We start from the raw sequence: 24,265 nt of genomic DNA, 5'->3' as shown, positions 1-24,265 counted from the left end.
TAGATGGGTGAGATAAAAACATTTTTTTTAATCCACTTTGAATTCAGGCTGTAACACAACAAAATGTGGAATAAATCAAGGGGTATGAATACTCACTCTGTGTGCAACACAAACATTGGCACACACACACACACACACACACACACACACACACACACACACACACACACACACACACACACACACCACACACACACACACACACACACACACACACACACACACACACACACACACACACACACTATACATACACATGGATTTAGTACTGTAGATATGTGGTAGTGGTGGAGTAGGGGCCTGAGGGCACACAGTGTGTTGTGAAATCTGTGAATGTATTGTAATGTTTTTTTAATTGTATAAACTGCCTCAATTTTGCTGGACCCCAGGAAGAGGATCCATAATAAAAACAAACACAAAACCCTTTCTGAAGGCTCTGTATGTTAGCTTGCTGTGCTAAAGCCTATAGACATCCTTAGCTCTGGGAGCTAATGCTGTTCTCGGAGAAGGTTACTCCACCAAACTACCACCCTCACACACCCCCTCACACACACAAACCCCCCTCACACCCCCCCCCACACCCCCACACCCCCCCACACACACACACACCCCCCCACACACACACACACCCAGCCCCCCACACACCCTCCCCTCACCCAGAACAGACAGTAGACGCTGAGACACTCTGACCTGGTTGGTCTCTTCAGGACAAAACAACATCAGCTGACGCAGACACACTGACTCACACTCAATGACACACAGAGACTCATGCAGCTACAGTCAGCTGTACACACACGATACACGTGGTACACACATATGAATAAACACACACAGATTGGAGGACTCTGCTCAGATGAAGCTGAGCAGCACACCTGAGTCCTAGTTTATAAAGAGAGCATCCTAGTTTATTCACAGATAAGAGAACAGCAATGTTAGTAGGTGCGCACACACACACACACACACACACACACACACACACACACACACACACACACACACACACACACACACACACACACACACACACACACACACACACACACACACACACTCTTACCTGAACAAGGATCATGTTCAGCTTTCCAATGTAAACTTTCTCTTTCTGAAAAAGGTAAATGAGAACGGAGTCAACGTCAATATACTGTTATCATCACGGTAACAATTACCAGCATCATGTGACAGGGGAATTTACAGTCATATTAACATGACACATGTTTCAGCCCTCACCTCGACCATTGTGGCGTCCGACGACGTCTTGATAATAAGTCCAACAACATACTTTTTAATACCTGCAGAGACAAGCAGAAACAACAGAACCAGATCAGAGACCAGCAGAAACAACAGAACCAGATCAGAGACCAGCAGAAACAACAGGATTAGATCAGAGACCAGCAGAAACAACAAGACCAGATCAGAGACCAGCAGAAACAACAGAACCAGATCAGAGACCAGCAGAAACAACAGAACCAGATCAGAGACCAGCAGAAACAACAGAACCAGATCAGAGACCAGCAGAAACAACAGAACCAGATCAGAGACCAGCAGAAACAACAGAACCAGATCAGAGACCAGCAGAAACAACAGAACCAGATCAGAGACCAGCAGAAACAACAGGACCAGATCAGAGACCAGCAGAAACAACAGAACCAGATCAGAGACCAGCAGAAACAACAGAACCAGATCAGAGACCAGCAGAAACAACAGAACCAGATCAGAGACCAGCAGAAACAACAGAACCAGATCAGAGACCAGCAGAAACAACAGAACCAGATCAGAGACCAGCAGAAACAACAGGACCAGATCAGAGACCAGCAGAAACAACAGAACCAGATCAGAGACCAGCAGAAACAACAGAACCAGATCAGAGACCAGCAGAAACAACAGAACCAGATCAGAGACCAGCAGAAACAACAGAACCAGATCAGAGACCAGCAGAAACAACAGGACCAGATCAGAGACCAGCAGAAACAACAGAACCAGATCAGAGACCAGCAGAAACAACAGAACCAGATCAGAGACCAGCAGAAACAACAGAACCAGATCAGAGACCAGCAGAAACAACAGGACCAGATCAGAGACCAGCAGAAACAACAGAACCAGATCAGAGACCAGCAGAAACAACAGGACCAGATCAGAGACCAGCAGAAACAACAGAACCAGATCAGAGACAAGCAGAAACAACAGGACCAGATCAGAGACCAGCAGAAACAACAGGATCAGATCAGAGACCAGCAGAAACAACAGGACCAGATCAGAGACCAGCAGAAACAACAGGACCAGATCAGAGACCAGCAGAAACAACAGAACCAGATCAGAGACCAGCAGAAACAACAGAACCAGATCAGAGACCAGCAGAAACAACAGAACCAGATCAGAGACCAGCAGAAACAACAGAACCAGATCAGAGACCAGCAGAAACAACAGGACCAGATCAGAGACCAGCAGAAACAACAGAACCAGATCAGAGACCAGCAGAAACAACAGAACCAGATCAGAGACCAGCAGAAACAACAGAACCAGATCAGAGACCAGCAGAAACAACAGAACCAGATCAGAGACCAGCAGAAACAACAGGACCAGATCAGAGACCAGCAGAAACAACAGAACCAGATCAGAGACCAGCAGAAACAACAGGATCAGATCAGAGACCAGCAGAAACAACAGAACCAGATCAGAGACAAGCAGAAACAACAGAACCAGATCAGAGACCAGCAGAAACAACAGAACCAGATCAGAGACCAGCAGAAACAACAGAACCAGATCAGAGACCAGCAGAAACAACAGGACCAGATCAGAGACCAGCAGAAACAACAGAACCAGATCAGAGACCAGCAGAAACAACAGAACCAGATCAGAGACCAGCAGAAACAACAGAACCAGATCAGAGACCAGCAGAAACAACAGAACCAGATCAGAGACCAGCAGAAACAACAGGACCAGATCAGAGACCAGCAGAAACAACAGGATCAGATCAGAGACCAGCAGAGACAACAGAACCAGATCAGAGACCAGCAGAAACAACAGGACCAGATCAGAGACCAGCAGAAACAACAGGATCAGATCAGAGACCAGCAGAAACAACAGAACCAGATCAGAGACCAGCAGAAACAACAGAACCAGATCAGAGACCAGCAGAAACAACAGGACCAGATCAGAGACCAGCAGAAACAACAGAACCAGATCAGAGACCAGCAGAAACAACAGAACCAGATCAGAGACCAGCAGAAACAACAGGACCAGATCAGAGACCAGCAGAAACAACAGGACCAGATCAGAGACCAGCAGAAACAACAGAACCAGATCAGAGACCAGCAGAAACAACAGAACCAGATCAGAGACCAGCAGAGACAACAGAACCAGATCAGTCAGCCTCCACCAGAACGTACAGGACACAGGTTTGTACACAACACATCCTTACAGAGCAGGTAACAACATAATCCGTGACCCAGAACACAGTGCTGCTTCACAAGGTGTGAATCTAGAATCTACTGAACCAACAGCTGGGCATTGGCTGACCCACATATCTGCTTTAGTGGAACCTAGTGAGCAAGCAGAGTATTGATAAGTGTCTACTAGTCTGCTGCTTGCTGTCATGCATACTGTTACTGTGTAATGTAGCTAGCTGCTGAACTGGACGGATGCTGGCTGCTTTTAAACAAGCTGCACACAGACTACCTACTTTTCTGTACAGCGCCATTATTATTAACCCTTATTTGACCAGCTACGTTGATGAGAACATATTGTCTTTTACAGAAACGACCTGGAGAAGAGTTACAGGGGAGAGGGGATGAATGAGCCAATTGGAAGCTGGGGATGATTAGGTGGCTATGATGGTATGAGGACCATATTGGTTATTTAGCCGGGGGGGGGGGGGGGGATCATTAGTCCAGGTTGTCTTCATAGCAGTCAGGCTTCATCAGATCTCATAACACCAGAGGGGTATCCTAGCTACATCTACTCTGGGTTTTCTAAAGCTAACCATCTTCAGTTAGCTTCACATTCCAGCTCAGGCTTCATTCGTACTACGACGGTGGATAAGTGCTCGTCCGCCCGTCGCTAATCCATTGGCGAGTCAGAACTCCTCATTGAGACAATGCTGAAACATCAATCCATGGGTGAGTCAGAACTATTCATTGAGACAATGCTGAAACATCAATCCATGGATGAGTCAGAACTATTCATTGAGACAATGCTGAAACATCAATCCATGGGTGAGTCAGAACTATTCATTGAGACAATGCTGAAACATCAATCCATGGGTGAGTCGGTGGAACATTTTAATTTGTGCCAAAATCAAAATGAAAAGAAAAGTTCTTGCAAATTCATCAGGCTATGGTGTGAAATAGGCTTTTAGAAGTGGCGTCTTTATTTTACTACCTATCATTAATGCAGACTGGTGTGTTTATCAATGCCCAAACACATGCACCCTTTTCCCCTCCACTACTATCCAATGTTCCCTCAACAAAATGTAGCCACTGAGCTAATCTGCTGAGCTCACACTTGAACGTTGTGATAATTCTCTGCAACTTCCACCCCAGTAGATTAGAACTGTTTCCCTGATAAACATTACAGGGCCACCCCAGTAGATTAGAACTGTTTCCCTGATAAACATTACAGGGCCACACCAGTAGATTAGAACTGTTTCCCTGATAAACATTACAGGGCCACCCCAGTAGATTAGAACTGTTTCCCTGATAAACATTACAGGGCCACACCAGTAGATTAGAACTGTTTCCCTGATAAACATTACAGGGCCACACCAGTAGATTAGAACTGTTTCCCTGATAAACATTACAGGGCCACCCCAGTAGATTAGAACTGTTTCCCTGATAAACATTACAGGGCCACCCCAGTAGATTAGAACTGTTTCCCTGATAAACATTACAGGGCCACCCCAGTAGATTAGAACTGTTTCCCTGATAAACATTACAGGGCCACCCCAGTAGATTAGAACTGTTTCCCTGATAAACATTACAGGGCCACCCCAGTAGATTAGAACTGTTTCCCTGATAAACATTACAGGGCCACCCCAGTAGATTAGAACTGTTTCCCTGATAAACATTACAGGGCCACACCAGTAGATTAGAACTGTTTCCCTGATAAACATTACAGGGCCACCCCAGTAGATTAGAACTGTTTCCCTGATAAACATTACAGGGCCACCCCAGTAGATTAGAACTGTTTCCCTGATAAACATTACAGGGCCACACCAGTAGATTAGAACTGTTTCCCTGATAAACATTACAGGGCCACCCCAGTAGATTAGAACTGTTTCCCTGATAAACATTACAGGGCCACACCAGTAGATTAGAACTGTTTCCCTGATAAACATTACAGGGCCACACCAGTAGATTAGAACTGCTTCCCTGATAAACATTACAGGGCCACACCAGTAGATTAGAACTGTTTCCCTGATAAACATTACAGGGCCACACCAGTAGATTAGAACTGTTTCCCTGATAAACATTACAGGGCCACACCAGTAGATTAGAACTGTTTCCCTGATAAACATTACAGGGCCACCCCAGTAGATTAGAACTGTTTCCCTGATAAACATTACAGGGCCACACCAGTAGATTAGAACTGTTTCCCTGATAAACATTACAGGGCCACACCAGTAGATTAGAACTGCTTCCCTGATAAACATTACAGGGCCACACCAGTAGATTAGAACTGTTTCCCTGATAAACATTACAGGGCCACCCCAGTAGATTAGAACTGTTTCCCTGATAAACATTACAGGGCCACACCAGTAGATTAGAACTGTTTCCCTGATAAACATTACAGGGCCACCCCAGTAGATTAGAACTGTTTCCCTGATAAACATTACAGGGCCACACCAGTAGATTAGAACTGCTTCCCTGATAAACATTACAGGGCCACCCCAGTAGATTATAACTGTTTCCCTGATAAACATTACAGGGCCACCCCAGTAGATTAGAACTGTTTCCCTGATAAACATTACAGGGCCACACCAGTAGATTAGAACTGTTTCCCTGATAAACATTACAGGGCCACACCAGTAGATTAGAACTGCTTCCCTGATAAACATTACAGGGCCACCCCAGTAGATTAGAACTGTTTCCCTGATAAACATTACAGGGCCACACCAGTAGATTAGAACTGTTTCCCTGATAAACATTACAGGGCCACACCAGTAGATTAGAACTGCTTCCCTGATAAACATTACAGGGCCACCCCAGTAGATTAGAACTGTTTCCCTGATAAACATTACAGGGCCACACCAGTAGATTAGAACTGTTTCCCTGATAAACATTACAGGGCCACCCCAGTAGATTAGAACTGTTTCCCTGATAAACATTACAGGGCCACACCAGTAGATTAGAACTGTTTCCCTGATAAACATTACAGGGCCACACCAGTAGATTAGAACTGTTTCCCTGATAAACATTACAGGGCCACCCCAGTAGATTAGAACTGTTTCCCTGATAAACATTACAGGGCCACACCAGTAGATTAGAACTGCTTCCCTGATAAACATTACAGGGCCACACCAGTAGGTGGTAGCTTAGAACACCAGTCAGCAGGAGGAGAAAGTTCCAGTAGTAGAAAAAAACACATCATTACACTTTTGTTGTGCGTCGGTTTAACAACAGGACAGGAAATAAGATAAACACTTTGTAAAGACACAGAATCGCACATGGCTGGAGCTACAGTTAACAATAAACTACATTTCCTTATTTATCAGAACTTACTATGTACAGCCCACTGTCAGTAGTAAGATGCAGGCAGTAGTACGGGCCAAGTCAGTGTCATAAATATATTCAGTAGGGTAATTATAGTGAGTAGGGTAATTATAGTGAGTAGGGCAATTATAGTGAGTAGGGTAATTATAGTGAGTAGGGTAATTATAGTGAGTAGGGTAATTATAGTGTGTAGGGTAATTATAGTGTGTAGGGTAATTATAGTGAGTAGGGTAATTATAGTGAGTAGGGTAATTATAGTGAGTAGGGTAATTATAGTGCAGTGGTCACCAACCTTTTCAAGCCTAAGATCACATCCCAAGTCCAAATGTAAACCAAGATCTACCACCAAATGAGGACAAAACAAGGCCACAACGTAGTTCCACTTTGACATTCTTTATTTTGTTACTTGTCAGTCACAAGAAAGTATTCATTTAATTATAAAAATAGTATAATCAGCAGTGCAACTATCATTCAACATTTTATAACAATCATAATAAATTTCAATATTTCACACAGGCCTACTACTCATTCACCATTCATTTATAACCTCAATAATCAGTCAATTACAGGCCTATTACCATTCATATATAACCTCAATAATCAGTCAATTACAGGCCTACTACCATTCATTTATAACCTCAATAACCAGTGAATTACAGGCCTACTACCATTCATTTATAACCTCAATAACCAGTCAATTACAGGCCTACTACCATTCATTTATAACCTCAATAACCAGTGAATTACAGGCCTACTACCATTCATTTATAACCTCAATAACCAGTGAATTACAGGCCTACTACCATTCATTTATAACCTCAATAACCAGTGAATTACAGGCCTACTACCATTCATATATAACCTCAATAATCAGTCAATTACAGCCCTACTACCATTCATTTATAACCTCAATAACCAGTGAATTACAGGCCTACTACCATTCATTTATAACCTCAATAACCCGTGAATTACAGGCCTACTACCATTCATTTATAACCTCAATAACCAGTGAATTACAGGCCTACTACCATTCATATATAACCTCAGTAATCAGTCAATTACAGGCCTACTACCATTCATTTATAACCTCAATAACCCGTGAATTACAGGCCTACTACCATTCATTTATAACCTCAATAACCAGTGAATTACAGGCCTACTACCATTCATATATAACCTCAATAACCAGTGAATTACAGCCCTACTACCATTCATATATAACCTCAGTAATCAGTCAATTACAGCCCTACTACCATTCATATATAACCTCAATAATCTGTGAATTACAGCCCTACTACCATTCATATATAACCTCAATAATCTGTCAATTACAGGCCTACAACCATTCATATATAACCTCAATAATCAGTCAATTACAGCCCTACTACCATTCATATATAACCTCAGTAATCAGTCAATTACAGTCCTACTACCATTCATTTATAACCTCAATAACCAGTCAATTACAGCCCTACTACCATTCATATATAACCTCAATAACCAGTGAATTACAGCCCTACTACCATTCATTTATAACCTCAATAACCAGTCAATTACAGGCCTACTACCATTCATTTATAACCTCAATAACCAGTGAATTACAGGCCTACTACCATTCATATATAACCTCAATAATCAGTCAATTACAGCCCTACTACCATTCATATATAACCTCAATAATCAGTCAATTACAGGCCTACTACTCATTCACCATTCATTTATAACCTCAATAACCAGTGAATTACAGGCCTACTACCATTCATATATAACCTCAATAACCAGTGAATTACAGGCCTACTACCATTCATATATAACCTCAATAACCAGTCAATTACAGGCCTACTACCATTCATATATAACCTCAATAATCAGTCAATTACAGGCCTAAGCCAATCATATATAACCTCAGTAATCAGTCAATTACAGGCCTACTACCATTCATATATAACCTCAGTAACCAGTCAATTACAGGCTTAAGCTAATGATATATAACCTCAATAACCAGTGAATTACAGGCCTACTACCATTCATATATAACCTCAGTAACCAGTGAATTACAGGCCTACTACCATTCATATATAACCTCAATAACCAGTCAATTACAGGCCTACTACCATTCATATATAACCTCAATAACCAGTGAATTACAGGCCTACTACCATTCATATATAACCTCAATAACCAGTGAATTACAGGCCTACTACCATTCATATATAACCTCAATAACCAGTCAATTACAGGCCTACTACCATTCATATATAACCTCAATAACCAGTGAATTACAGGCCTACTACCATTCATATATAACCTCAATAACCAGTGAATTACAGGCCTACTACCATTCATATATAACCTCAATAATCAGTCAATTACAGGCCTAAGCCAATCATATATAACCTCAGTAATCAGTCAATTACAGGCCTACTACCATTCATTTATAACCTCAATAACCAGTCAATTACAGGCCTACTACCATTCATATATAACCTCAATAACCAGTCAATTACAGGCTTAAGCCAATCATATATAACCTCAATAACCAGTGAATTACAGGCCTACTACCATTCATATATAACCTCAATAACCAGTCAATTACAGGCCTAAGCCAATCATATATAACCTCAATAATCAGTCAATTACAGGCCTAAGCCAATCATTTATAACCTCAATAACCAGTGAATTACAGGCCTACTACCATTCATATATAACCTCAATAACCAGTCAATTACAGGCTTAAGCCAATCATATATAACCTCAATAATCAGTCAATTACAGGCCTAAGCCAATCATTTATAACCTCAATAACCAGTGAATTACAGGCCTGCTACCATTCATATATAACCTCAATAATCAGTCAATTACAGGCCTAAGCCATTCATATAAAACCTCAATAACCAATCAATTACAGGCCTACCACCATTCAAATATAACCTCAATAATCAGTCAATTACAGGCCTACTACCATTCATATATAACCTCAATAATACATTGACCCCCCCCCCTCCATTTGTTTTGTACACTGATGCTACTCACTGTTTATTATCTATGCATAGTCACTTCACCCCTACCTACATGTACAAATTACCTCTAACCTGTACCCCCGCACACTGACTCGGTACCTGTACCCCCTGTATATAGCCTCCATACTGACTCTGTACCTGTACCCCCTGTATATAGCCTCCATACTGACTCGGTACCGGAACCCCCTGTATATAGCCTCCACACTGACTCTGTACCGGTACCCCCTGTATATAGCCTCCATACTGACTCGGTACCTGTACCCCCTGTATATAGCCTCCACATTGACTCTGTACCGGTACCCCCTGTATATAACCTCCACACTGACTCGGTACCTGTACCCCCTGTATATAGCCTCCACATTGACTCGGTACCTGTACCCCCTGTATATAGCCTCCACACTGACTCTGTACCTGTACCCCCTGTATATAACCTCCACACTGACTCTGTACCTGTACCCCCTGTATATAACCTCCACACTGACTCGGTACCTGTACCCCCTGTATAAAGCCTCCACACTGACTCGGTACTGGTACCCCCTGTATATAACCTCCACACTGACTCGGTACCTGTACCCCCTGTATATAACCTCCACACTGACTCGGTACCGGTACCCCCTGTATATAACCTCCACATTGACTCTGTACCGGTACCCCCTGTATATAACCTCCACACTGACTCTGTACCTGTACCCCCTGTATATAACCTCTACACTGACTCGGTACCTGTACTCCCTGTATATAACCTCCACACTGACTCTGTACCGGTACCCCCTGTATATAACCTCCACACTGACTCGGTACCAGTACCCCCTGTATATAGCCTCCACACTGACTCTGTACCGGTACCCCCTGTATATAACCTCCACACTGACTCGGTACCAGTACCCCCTGTATATAACCTCCACACTGACTCGGTACCTGTACCCCCTGTATATAGCCTCCACACTGACTCTGTACCTGTACCCCCTGTATATAGCCTCCACATTGACTCTGTACCGGTACCCCCTGTATATAGCCTCCACACTGACTCGGTACCTGTACTCCCTGTATATAACCTCCACACTGACTCTGTACCGGTACCCCCTGTATATAACCTCCACACTGACTCTGTACCGGTACCCCCTGTATATAACCTCCACACTGACTCTGTACCTGTACCCCCTGTATATAGCCTCCACATTGACTCGGTACCTGTACCCCCTGTATATAGCCTCCACACTGACTCGGTACCTGTACCCCCTGTATATAACCTCCACACTGACTCGGTACTGGTACCCCCTGTATATAACCTCCACATTGACTCTGTACCTGTACCCCCTGTATATAGCCTCCACATTGACTCGGTACCTGTACCCCCTGTATATAGCCTCCACACTGACTCGGTACCTGTACCCCCTGTATATAACCTCCACACTGACTCGGTACTGGTACCCCCTGTATATAGCCTTGTTATTGTTATGTTATTGTGTTACTTCTTATTTTTTACTTTAGTGTATTTAGTAAATATTTTCTTAACTCTTCTTGAACTGCACTGTTGGTTAAGGGCTTGTAAGTAAGCATTTCACGGTAAGATCTACACCTGTTGTATTCGGCGCATGTGACAAATAAAGTTTTTGATTTGATTTATAGCGAGTAGGGCAATTATAGCGAGTAGTGCATGCTGAGTTTGAATACTGGCTCAGTTTTGGGGGCAGACAGAGTGTTTCGAATCTCAGTTGATTGATTTAAATAATAATAATAATAATAAATATACACTAGCGTTGGGCGGTATGCAGATTTTCATATCGTCCTTTCATCCCTGGAGTTACGGTATTACCGGCTTAGTACACAAGTGGGCGCCAAAAACACACACACAAAAAAACACAAAATCAGCACAAGTAATAGCGAATTTCCATGGTCGGTTATTAGTTAAATATGATAACGAGTGCAAACGAAAATAAACAAATTGCAGAGACAGGCAATCCAACTCATAAAGTTATATATATATAGGTAGGAGCTACCGAATGTCATTTTTGGTGAGTTTGGACATTTAAAAGTGAATGTGAATGAGAGACATTGTGAAAATGAACAAAGTTTTGACCATGCTTGTCTAAAGGAAGAACAGTAGTGGCTCTGGAGCAGAATGTGTACCTGCTGTGTCTGTGTGGAATCGAGTCGCTAGGGCAACGGGCCTGCCTGCTCTGAGAAGACGGGCGAGAACAGAGAGAGTAGAAAAAAAACTATAGGAAATGAAGATTGACAGCTATACAGATAACTCAATCAAATTATTTTGACTTCTCAAACAAAGCTAACACAATATGATTCCCATCACCTTATTAATTCAGTCACTACTTAGATAACTAGCAAGTTGATATTAAGGGTCACATTAACGCACAATCTCTCCGTTTTTCACGCAGAATATCTTGCTGCGTTTTGTAAACACAGATCTAAAATGCTTCTTATTGTAATTTCTGCTCAGCATCAGACTAATTTTGTGCTTCAGCTGCACTTCTCCACTCGGATGAGAATTCAGAAAAAAGGCATTCTATCAGCAGACAGCACTCTGACTGATGTGGAGCTACTGTTCTCCATCATTCTATCAGCAGACAGCACTCTGACTGATGTGGAGCTACTGTTCTCCATCATTCTATCAGCAGACAGCGCTCTGACTGATGTGTAGCTACTGTTCTCCATCATTCTATCAGCAGACAGCACTCTGACTGATGTGGAGCTACTGTTCTCCATTAACTTCAAGCAAAACATTAGGAATGTAGCTGGCTACATTCTTTCTATGATAAATATTACAAATATGATGGCCATGCATCGTTTTAGCAAATAATACATTGCTTTTTCATTGCAAAAGTATTTACTGGTGTGGCTGCCAGCCAAATAGTTGCACTTTTGTTGTCATCTGATGAAAATGAGGCTGTTTTCTGCTGAATGTGTAGCACTGATGTATTTTCTGTGAAGGAACACTATAGTTACATGTCTCTGATCACTCTATTGAAGCAACAAAACTCTGTTGACTTTCCATATAAAACACTGAGCCCTGTCAATACACAGCTTGACTCCTGCTTTCTCCCATTGTGCTAATTACAAACACATGACTGGCTCAACTGTTCTGGGGAACTACACTAAGCTTCATAATGTAAAGTAATGTGACAGGTGAAATGAAGAACCCAACCTGCTTTATCTCCTAACCTATTGCACTGCAGGTATTTACTTCAAAAGTAGCTACAAATATTACAATTTATTGAAAAACTTCAAAGAAATACAGTAGTTTCAACAGTATGGACTGTATTGAAAAACCATTCGGTGGCCATTTCCAAATCCCCTGTACACAGTATACTGCCCAAGTCTAATATACACACTACCTAGTGAAGAAAATGATTCAAATGATTCAAATGACCGGGATTGCACAATAAGGTCAGAGCCTTATTGGTCCCTAAATTGATCAGATCTCCTGTGTAGCTGATGCTAGATCTTCGACCAACATATTGAGCCTCAGCCTGTCTGTCATGGCTTTCTATCTACATGTTTTAACTAAGATGAACATGCTGGGACGGATAGACTCACACCAGTGGTCGCTGGCTAAAGTTACAGCACAAGTCCCTTTACAATCCCTCAACGAACAGCAGCCTGTTTTATTCTTTCCCCCTAGCTTTTCCCTTGTGTAAAGAACTGCCAGAGACAGAACCCAGCCTTTCTGCAGAAGTGAACAGGACTCAGCCAAGCAGAAAGTGAACCGGCGTGCTTAGAGGGGAACACGGCCCATCTTGGCAACCGCACGTCGGCCGGGTTAAGGGGAGAGAGAGGGGGCGTCGCTGCCTCCACAATTAAGACGTCTTGAGTTGTCAGGAGCAATATTCCAAAGGACAGCTGATTCTCCCCATGGGTTCTTCTCCAACTCTTAATGAGCAAGAACATGTGTCTTAAGAGACAAAGCAGTGAAACTAAGACACAAATACCGTGTCCAAATTCACCTACAGTCGTGTCAACACACATTCAACAGTCTGGTGTCCTGTTCCACCCTGTCCTCAGACACGAGGTGAGGGAATGGTTTGGTTGGCGAGCGAGGCTGAGAGGGGCGAAAGGTGATTGTTTGACAACAATCTGGCCTTAATGCCCATCTGGTACAGCCAGGAGAGGACTGGTCACCCCTCAGAGCCTGGTTCCTCTCTACCCAGTACAGCCAGGAGAGGACTGGCCACCCCTCAGAGCCTGGTTCCTCTCTACCCAGTACAGCCAGGAGAGGACTGGTCACCCCTCAGAGCCTGGTTCCTCTCTACCCAGTACAGCCAGGAGAGGACTGGCCATCCCTCAGAGCCTGGTTCCTCTCTACCCAGTACAGCCAGGAGAGGACTGGCCACCCCTCAGAGCCTGGTTCCTCTCTACCCAGTACAGCCAGGAGAGGACTGGCCACCCCTCAGAGCCTGGTTCCTCTCTACCCAGTACAGCCAGGAGAGGACTGGCCACCCCTCAGAGCCTGGTTCCTCTCTACCCAGTACAGCCAGGAGAGGACTGGCCACCCCTCAGAGCCTGGTTCCTCTCTACCCAGTACAGCCAGGAGAGGACTGGTCACCCCTCAGAGCCTGGTTCCTCTCTACCCAGTACAGCCAGGAGAGGACTGGCCACCCCTCAGAGCCTGGTTCCTCTCTACCCAGTACAGCCAGGAGAGGACTGGCCACCCCTCAGAGCCTGGTTCCTCTCTCTACCCAGTACAGCCAGGAGAGGACTGGCCACCCCTCAGAGCCTGGTTCCTCTCTACCCAGTACAGCCAGGAGAGGACTGGCCACCCCTCAGAGCCTGGTTCCTCTCTACCCAGTACAGCCAGGAGAGGACTGGCCACCCCTCAGAGCCTGGTTCCTCTCTACCCAGTACAGCCAGGAGAGGACTGGCCACCCCTCAGAGCCTGGTTCCTCTCTAGGTTTCTGCCTTCCAGGGAGTTTTTTCTAGCCAGTGTGCCACTGGGCTCCCGAGTGGCGCAGCGGTCTAATACACTGCATCTCAGTGCTAGCGGCGTCACTACAGACACACTGGTTCGAATCCAGGCTGTATCACAACCAGCTGTGATTGGAAGTCTCATAAGGCGATTGGTCCAGCGTCGTCTGGGTTTGTCTGGTGTAGGCCGTCATGGTAAATAAGAATTTGTTCTTAACTGACTTGCCTAGTTAAATTAAGGTTAATAAATTAATTCTGCATTGCTTGCTCTTAGGCTGGGTATCTGTAAAGCACTTAGCGACAACTGCTGACATAAAAAGGGCTTTCAAAAACAAATGTGATTTGTGCAGGGGCAGCGAGGCTTACCTTCACACTGGTTTCTGGGTAGAATCTTCCATCTTGTTTTGATAACCGTTTCCAGAATCTGCAGAGCATAGTACTGTAACGCACAAGGAGAGAAACAGCGTGATGTGACAGTGGTCATAGCAACGCTGAATATTAAAAACATTTGGTGTATATTATGGAGCAACAGAAACAACAAAAAACATGAATTGAGACTGCCTAAAATATTTTTCATCTGTTTCAATCGGATTGAACTACATTTCATGCAGATTTTTAGTATGTAAACATTTGAATAAAAGTGGTATTTTAGTTTTGTTCTCTACAAGCCACCGTAGGGCTGAAGGCATGTAGAAGTCCTGCTGTTTCTCCCAGGACCACACCAGAAGGTGAAAGACCGAGGGGAAGAACACTATTACACCTCACAACATTTGTTTTGTTAAATACTACTGTTTATTTGGTTTTTAAAGTGACAGATTCTACTTATAATAAAAAATACTATATAAAATAAAGATATTATTAGTTACCTTACACCTAGTAGCCTGAGAGACATTGCAGATTTGGTATTAAAACTATGTCTAAGCAATTGGTTTAAGAGGTTGTTATCAGAAATGAAAACGTTGGTCTGTTTAGGAACAACCAGGGTAAGACTGGTGTCTTACTGCACCTAACGAATCCCTTCCCTCATAAGAACCAAACTAATCAGGTTGTGGGTGCATCCCAAATGGCATCATATCCCTTATATAGTGCACTACCAGCTCTGGTTAAAAGGAGTGCACTATAGAGGGAATAGGGTACCATTCTAGACATGGACCAATTTTCACCTTAAACTTGTGTGTCTCATAAGAAACAGCAAGACCAGCCACAGATTTTCATTTGTCCTTTATCTATCAAATGATATGCTTTTATAAAGTCAAGCAAAACAAACATTTAAAAAGGACTTAAATGTTACAAGTTAGTGTATTTTATCATTTGGTCTATTGTTATTTGGATCAACAGTATTTCAACTGCAGGGATCACTGTTTCAAAAGGTAAGGTGGAAGACAGTAGGGATCACTGTTTCAAAAGGTAAGGTGGAAGACAGCAGGGATCACTGTTTCAAAAGGTAAAGTGGAAGACAGCAGGGATCACTGTTTCAAAAGGTAAGGTAGAAGACAGCAGGGATCACTGTTTCAAAAGGTGGAAGACAGTAGGATCACTGTTTCAAAAGGTAAGGTGGAAGACAGCAGGGATCACTGTTTCAAAAGGTAAGGTGGAAGACAGCAGGGATCACTGTTTCAAAAGGTAAGGTGGAAGACAGTAGGGATCACTGTTTCAAAAGGTAAGGTGGAAGACAGCAGGGATCACTGTTTCAAAAGGTAAGGTGGAAGACAGCAGGGATCACTGTTTCAAAAGGTGGAAGACAGCAAGGATCACTGTTTCAAAAGGTAAGGTGGAAGACAGCAGGGATCACTGTTTCAAAAGGTAAGGTGGAAGACAGCAGGGATCACTGTTTCAAAAGGTGGAAGACAGTAGGATCACTGTTTCAAAAGGTAAGATGGAAGACAGCAGGGATCACTGTTTCAAAAGGTAAGGTGGAAGACAGCAGGGATCACTGTTTCAAAAGGTGGAAGACAGTAGGATCACTGTTTCAAAAGGTAAGATGGAAGACAGCAGGGATCACTGTTTCAAAAGGTGGAAGACAGCAGGGATCACTGTTTCAAAAGGTGGAAGACAGTAGGGATCACTGTTTCAAAAGGTGGAAGACAGTAGGGATCACTGTTTCAAAAGGTAAGATGGAAGACAGCAGGGATCACTGTTTCAAAAGGTAAGGTGGAAGACAGTAGGGATCACTGTTTCAAAAGGTAAGGTGGAAGACAGTAAGGATCACTGTTTCAAAAGGTAAGGTGGAAGACAGTAGGGATCACTGTTTCAAAAGGTGGAAGACAGCAGGGATCACTGTTTAAAAAGGTAAGGTGGAAGACAGTAAGGATCACTGTTTCAAAAGGTAAGGTGGAAGACAGTAGGGATCACTGTTTCAAAAGGTAAGGTGGAAGACAGCAGGGATCACTGTTTCAAAAGGTAAGGTGGAAGACAGTAGGGATCACTGTTTCAAAAGGTAAGGTGGAAGACAGTAGGGATCACTGTTTCAAAAGGTGGAAGACAGTAGGGATCACTGTTTCAAAAGGTAAGGTGGAAGACAGTAGGGATCACTGTTTCAAAAGGTAAGGTGGAAGACAGTAGGGATCACTGTTTCAAAAGGTAAGGTGGAAGACAGTAGGGATCACTGTTTCAAAAGGTAAGGTGGAAGACAGTAGGGATCACTGTTTCAAAAGGTGGAAGACAGCAGGGATCACTGTTTCAAAAGGTGGAATACAGTAGGGATCACTGTTTCAAAAGGTAAGGTGGAAGACAGTAGGATCACTGTTTCAAAAGGTAAGATGGAAGACAGCAGGGATCACTGTTTCAAAAGGTGGAATACAGTAGGGATCACTGTTTCAAAAGGTAAGGTGGAAGACAGTAGGATCACTGTTTCAAAAGGTAAGGTGGAAGACAGTAGGATCACTGTTTCAAAAGGTAAGATGGAAGATAGCAGGGATCACTGTTTCAAAAGGTAAGATGGAAGACAGTAGGGATCACTGTTTCAAAAGGTAAGATGGAAGACAGTAGGGATCACTGTTTCAAAAGGTGGAAGACAGTAGGGATCACTGTTTCAAAAGGTAAGATGGAAGACAGTAAGGATCACTGTTTCAAAAGGTAAGGTGGAATACAGTAGGGATCACTGTTTCAAAAGGTAAGGTGGAAGACAGTAGGGATCACTGTTTCAAAAGGTAAGATGGAAGACAGCAGGGATCACTGTTTCAAAAGGTAAGGTGGAAGACAGTAGGGATCACTGTTTCAAAAGGTGGAAGACAGCAAGGATCACTGTTTCAAAAGGTAAGGTGGAAGACAGCAGGGATCACTGTTTCAAAAGGTGGAAGACAGCAGGGATCACTGTTTCAAAAGGTAAGATGGAAGACAGCAGGGATCACTGTTTCAAAAGGTGGAAGACAGCAGGGATCACTGTTTCAAAAGGTAAGGTGGAAGACAGCAGGGATCACTGTTTCAAAAGGTAAGGTGGAAGACAGTAGGGATCACTGTTTCAAAAGGTGGAAGACAGTAGGGATCACTGTTTCAAAAGGTAAGGTGGAAGACAGCAGGGATCACTGTTTCAAAAGGTAAGGTGGAATACAGCAGGGATCACTGTTTCAAAAGGTGGAAGACAGCAGGGATCACTGTTTCAAAAGGTGGAAGACAGCAGGGATCACTGTTTCAAAAGGTAAGATGGAAGACAGTAGGGATCACTGTTTCAAAAGGTAAGGTGGAAGACAGTAGGGATCACTGTTTCAAAAGGTGGAAGACAGTAGGGATCACTGTTTCAAAAGGTAAGGTGGAAGACAGTAGGGATCACTGTTTCAAAAGGTAAGGTGGAAGACAGTAGGGATCACTGTTTCAAAAGGTAAGGTGGAAGACAGTAGGGATCACTGTTTCAAAAGGTGGAAGACAGTAGGGATCACTGTTTCAAAAGGTAAGATGGAAGACAGCAGGGATCACTGTTTCAAAAGGTGGAAGACAGTAAGGATCACTGTTTCAAAAGGTAAGATGGAAGACAGCAGGGATCACTGTTTCAAAAGGTAAGGTGGAAGACAGCAGGGATCACTGTTTCAAAAGGTAAGGTGGAAGACAGCAGGGATCACTGTTTCAAAAGGTAAGGTGGAATACAGCAGGGATCACTGTTTCAAAAGGTGGAAGACAGCAGGGATCACTGTTTCAAAAGGTGGAAGACAGCAGGGATCACTGTTTCAAAAGGTAAGGTGGAAGACAGCAGGGATCACTGTTTCAAAAGGTGGAAGACAGTAGGATCACTGTTTCAAAAGGTGGAAGACAGTAGGATCACTGTTTCAAAAGGTAAGATGGAAGACAGCAGAGATCACTGTTTCAAAAGGTGGAAGACAGTAAGGATCACTGTTTCAAAAGCTAAGATGGAAGACAGCAGAGATCACTGTTTCAAAAGGTGGAAGACAGCAGGGATCACTGTTTCAAAAGGTAAGATGGAAGACAGCAGAGATCACTGTTTCAAAAGGTGGAAGACAGTAGGATCACTGTTTCAAAAGGTAAGGTGGAAGACAGCAGGGATCACTGTTTCAAAAGGTGGAAGACAGTAGGATCACTGTTTCAAAAGGTGGAAGACAGTAGGATCACTGTTTCAAAAGGTAAGATGGAAGACAGCAGAGATCACTGTTTCAAAAGGTGGAAGACAGTAGGATCACTGTTTCAAAAGGTAAGGTGGAAGACAGCAGGGATCACTGTTTCAAAAGGTGGAAGACAGTAGGATCACTGTTTCAAAAGGTGGAAGACAGTAGGATCACTGTTTCAAAAGGTAAGGTGGAAGACAGCAGGGATCACTGTTTCAAAAGGTGGAAGACAGTAAGGATCACTGTTTCAAAAGCTAAGATGGAAGACAGCAGAGATCACTGTTTCAAAAGGTGGAAGACATTAGGATCACTGTTTCAAAAGGTAAGGTGGAAGACAGTAGGGATCACTGTTTCAAAAGGTAAGGTGGAAGACAGTAGGGATCACTGTTTCAAAAGGTGGAATACAGCAGGGATCACTGTTTCAAAAGGTAAGGTAGAAGGCAGTAAGGATCACTGTTTCAAAAGGTGGAAGACAGCAGGGATCACTGTTTCAAAAGGTGGAATACAGCAGGGATCACTGTTTCAAAAGGTGGAAGACAGCAGGGATCACTGTTTCAAAAGGTGGAAGACAGTAGGGATCACTGTTTCAAAAGGTAAGGTGGAATACAGCAGGGATCACTGTTTCAAAAGGTGGAAGACAGTAGGGATCACTGTTTCAAAAGGTAAGGTGGAATACAGTAGGGATCACTGTTTCAAAAGGTAAGGTGGAAGACAGTAGGGATCACTGTTTCAAAAGGTGGAAGACAGTAGGGATCACTGTTTCAAAAGGTGGAAGACAGTAGGGATCACTGTTTCAAAAGGTGGAATACAGCAGGGATCACTGTTTCAAAAGGTGGAATACAGCAGGGATCACTGTTTCAAAAGGTGGAAGACAGTAGGGATCACTGTTTCAAAAGGTGGAAGACAGTAGGGATCACTGTTTCAAAAGGTGGAAGACAGTAGGGATCACTGTTTCAAAAGGTGGAATACAGCAGGGATCACTGTTTCAAAAGGTAAGGTGGAAGACAGTAGGGATCACTGTTTCAAAAGGTAAGGTGGAATACAGCAGGGATCACTGTTTCAAAAGGTAAGGTGGAAGACTGCAGGGATCACTGTTTCAAAAGGTGGAAGACAGCAGGGATCACTGTTTCAAAAGGTAAGGTGGAAGACAGTAGGATCACTGTTTCAAAAGGTAAGGTGGAAGACAGCAGGGATCACTGTTTCAAAAGGTAAGGTGGAAGACAGTAGGATCACTGTTTCAAAAGGTAAGGTGGAAGACTGCAGGGATCACTGTTTCAAAAGGTAAGGTGGAAGACAGTAGGATCACTGTTTCAAAAGGTAAGGTGGAAGACAGCAGGGATCACTGTTTCAAAAGGTGGAAGACAGTAGGGATCACTGTTTCAAAAGGTGGAAGACAGTAGGGATCACTGTTTCAAAAGGTAAGGTGGAATACAGTAGGGATCACTGTTTCAAAAGGTAAGGTAGAAGACAGCAGAGATCACTGTTTCAAAAGGTGGAAGACAGTAGGATCACTGTTTCAAAAGGTAAGGTGGAAGACAGTAGGGATCACTGTTTCAAAAGGTGGAAGACAGTAGGGATCACTGTTTCAAAAGGTAAGGTGGAAGACAGCAGGGATCACCGTTTCAAAAGGTGGAAGACAGTAGGGATCACTGTTTCAAAAGGTGGAAGACAGCAGGGATCACTGTTTCAAAAGGTAAGATGGAAGACAGCAGGGATCACCGTTTCAAAAGGTGGAAGACAGTAGGGATCACTGTTTCAAAAGGTAAGGTGGAAGACAGCAGGGATCACTGTTTCAAAAGGTGGAAGACAGTAAGGATCACTGTTTCAAAAGGTAAGATGGAAGACAGTAGGGATCACTGTTTCAAAAGGTGGAAGACAGCAGGGATCACTGTTTCAAAAGGTAAGGTGAAAGACAGTAGGGATCACTGTTTCAAAAGGTAAGGTGGAAGACAGCAGGGATCACTGTTTCAAAAGGTGGAAGACAGCAGGGATCACTGTTTCAAAAGGTAAGGTGGAAGACAGCAGGGATCACTGTTTCAAAAGGTGGAAGACAGCAGGGATCACTGTTTCAAAAGGTAAGGTGGAAGACAGTAAGGATCACTGTTTCAAAAGGTGGAAGACAGTAGGGATCACTGTTTCAAAAGGTAAGATGGAAGACAGCAGGGATCACTGTTTCAAAAGGTGGAAGACAGCAGGGATCACTGTTTCAAAAGGTAAGGTGGAAGACAGCAGGGATCACTGTTTCAAAAGGTAAGGTGGAAGACAGTAGGGATCACTGTTTCAAAAGGTAAGGTGGAAGACAGTAGGGATCACTGTTTCAAAAGGTGGAAGACAGTAGGGATCACTGTTTCAAAAGGTAAGGTGGAAGACAGCAGGGATCACTGTTTCAAAAGGTAAGGTGGAAGACAGTAGGGATCACTGTTTCAAAAGGTAAGATGGAAGACAGTAGGGATCACTGTTTCAAAAGGTAAGGTGGAAGACAGCAGGGATCACTGTTTCAAAAGGTAAGGTGGAAGACAGCAGGGATCACTGTTTCAAAAGGTGGAAGACAGTAGGGATCACTGTTTCAAAAGGTAAGGTGGAAGACAGCAGGGATCACTGTTTCAAAAGGTAAGGTGGAAGACAGTAGGGATCACTGTTTCAAAAGGTAAGGTGGAATACAGTAGGGATCACTGTTTCAAAAGGTGGAAGACAGTAGGATCACTGTTTCAAAAGGTAAGGTGGAAGACAGTAGGGATCACTGTTTCAAAAGGTAAGATGGAAGACAGTAGGGATCACTGTTTCAAAAGGTAAGGTGGAAGACAGTAGGGATCACTGTTTCAAAAGATGGAAGACAGTCAGTGATTCAACAAATAAATGAGATTGAAAGTTGTTAGTTTTAAAGCTGGTGGGGCGGTTCATTAAAGGTGCACTACACTGTCATCACTACTAACTGTTGGTCTCCACCAATAGCAGGTGTCAGGCGATGCCTAGTGAACATCTTGAGAACCTTTTGACTGATACACCTTCAATTATCACCAGACAGAAATAAAACAAGGCAGAAATAAAATAGGGCAGAAATAAAACAGGGCAGAAATAAAACAGGGCAGAAATAAAACAGGGAAGAAATAAAACAGGGAAGAAATAAAACAAGGCATAAATAAAACAAGGCAAAAAATTAAATGAAAGACAGAGGGTGAGGTCTTGCAACACTTGTTTCCGCTGCCACCGGCGCCGCATTGCAAGGTTTAGGGATGGAGAGAAGATCAGAGAGAGAGAGAGAGAGAGAGAGAGAGAGAGAGAGAGAGAGAGCGAGAGATGTAGAAATAGACAGAGTTGTGATCCCTTCAGGTGAAATATCACGTCGCTCACTACTAGACCTCTCATCTATATTATTACTACCCTAATGACTGACTGACTGCAGTCTGTACCCCACTCCCTCTACCCTAATGACTGACTGCAGTCTGTACCCCACTCCCTCTACCCTAATGACTGACTGACTTCAGTCTGCACCCCACTTCCTCTACCCTAATGACTGACTGACTTCAGTCTGCACCCCACTCCCTCTACCCTAATGACTGACTGACTTCAGTCTGCACCCCACTTCCTCTACCCTAATGACTGACTGACTTCAGTCTGCACCCCACCTCCTCTACCCTAATGACTGACTGACTGCAGTCTGTACCCCACTCCCTCTACCCTAATGACTGACTGACTTCAGTCTGCACCCCACTCCCTCTACCCTAATGACTGACTGCAGTCTGTACCCCACTTCCTCTACCCTAATGACTGACTGCAGTCTGCACCCCACCTCCTCTACCCTAATGACTGACTGACTTCAGTCTGCACCCCACTTCCTCTACCCTAATGACTAACTGCAGTCTGTACCCCACTTCCTCTACCCTAATGACTGACTGCAGTCTGTACCCCACTCCCTCTACCCTAATGACTGACTGACTGCAGTCTGCACCCCACTTCCTCTACCCTAATGACTGACTGCAGTCTGTACCCCACTCCCTCTACCCTAATGACTGACTGCAGTCTGTACCCCACTCCCTCTACTCTAATGACTGACTGCAGTCTGTACCCCACTCCCTCTACTCTAATGACTGACTGACTTCAGTCTGCACCCCACTTCCTCTACCCTAATGACTGACTGACTTCAGTCTGCACCCCACTTCCTCTACCCTAATGACTGACTGACTTCAGTCTGCACCCCACTTCCTCTACCCTAATGAATGACTGACTTCAGTCTGCACCCCACTTCCTCTACCCTAATGACTGACTGACTTCAGTCTGCACCCCACTTCCTCTACCCTAATGACTGACTGACTTCAGTCTGCACCCCACTTCCTCTACCCTAATGACTGACTGACTTCAGTCTGTACCCCACTTCCTCTACCCTAATGACTGACTGACTGCAGTCTGCACCCCACTTCCTCTACCCTAATGACTGACTGACTTCAGTCTGCACCCCACTTCCTCTACCCTAATGACTGACTGACTTCAGTCTGCACCCCACTTCCTCTACCCTAATGACTGACTGACTTCAGTCTGTACCCCACTTCCTCTACCCTAATGACTGACTGACTGCAGTCTGTACCCCACTTCCTCTACCCTAATGACTGACTGACTTCAGTCTGTACCCCACTTCCTCTACCCTAATGACTGACTGACTTCAGTCTGCACCCCACTTCCTCTACCCTAATGACTGACTTCAGTCTGCACCCCACTTCCTCTACCCTAATGACTGACTTCAGTCTGCACCCCACTTCCTCTACCCTAATGACTGACTGACTTCAGTCTGCACCCCACTTCCTCTACCCTAATGACTGACTGACTTCAGTCTGCACCCCACCTCCTCTACCCTAATGACTGACTTCAGTCTGCACCCCACTTCCTCTACCCTAATGACTGACTGACTTCAGTCTGCACCCCACTTCCTCTACCCTAATCACTGACTGACTTCAGTCTGCACCCCACCTCCTCTACCCTAATGACTGACTTCAGTCTGCACCCCACTTCCTCTACCCTAATGACTGACTGACTTCAGTCTGCACCCCACTTCCTCTACCCTAATGACTGA

The 24,265-nt window shown here is 43.9% G+C and overlaps 1 protein-coding gene across 3 annotated transcripts in view; it reads right to left on the bottom strand.

Moving 5' to 3' along the window:
- Positions 1–24,265, bottom strand: part of LOC145861743 (exportin-1) — a 113,499-nt gene that overhangs the window by 60,668 nt on the left and 28,566 nt on the right. For all 3 annotated transcript variants that reach the window (XM_082964949.1, XM_082964948.1, XM_082964950.1), the window contains exons 4-6: positions 15,014–15,086; positions 1,228–1,289; positions 1,058–1,102 (exon numbers count right to left, since the gene is read on the bottom strand). In XM_082964949.1, coding sequence (XP_082821075.1) covers positions 1,058–1,102; positions 1,228–1,289; positions 15,014–15,086 — 180 coding nt within the window. The remainder of the gene's footprint in view (positions 1–1,057; positions 1,103–1,227; positions 1,290–15,013; positions 15,087–24,265) is intronic.

This window comes from Salmo salar, chromosome 18 (genome assembly GCF_965601325.2).
Source record: "Salmo salar chromosome 18, fSalSal1, whole genome shotgun sequence".
NCBI classification, from domain to species: domain Eukaryota; kingdom Metazoa; phylum Chordata; class Actinopteri; order Salmoniformes; family Salmonidae; genus Salmo; species Salmo salar.
The sequence above is the reverse complement of the archived record's forward strand: the minus strand, read 5'-3'. Positions and strand labels throughout refer to the sequence as shown.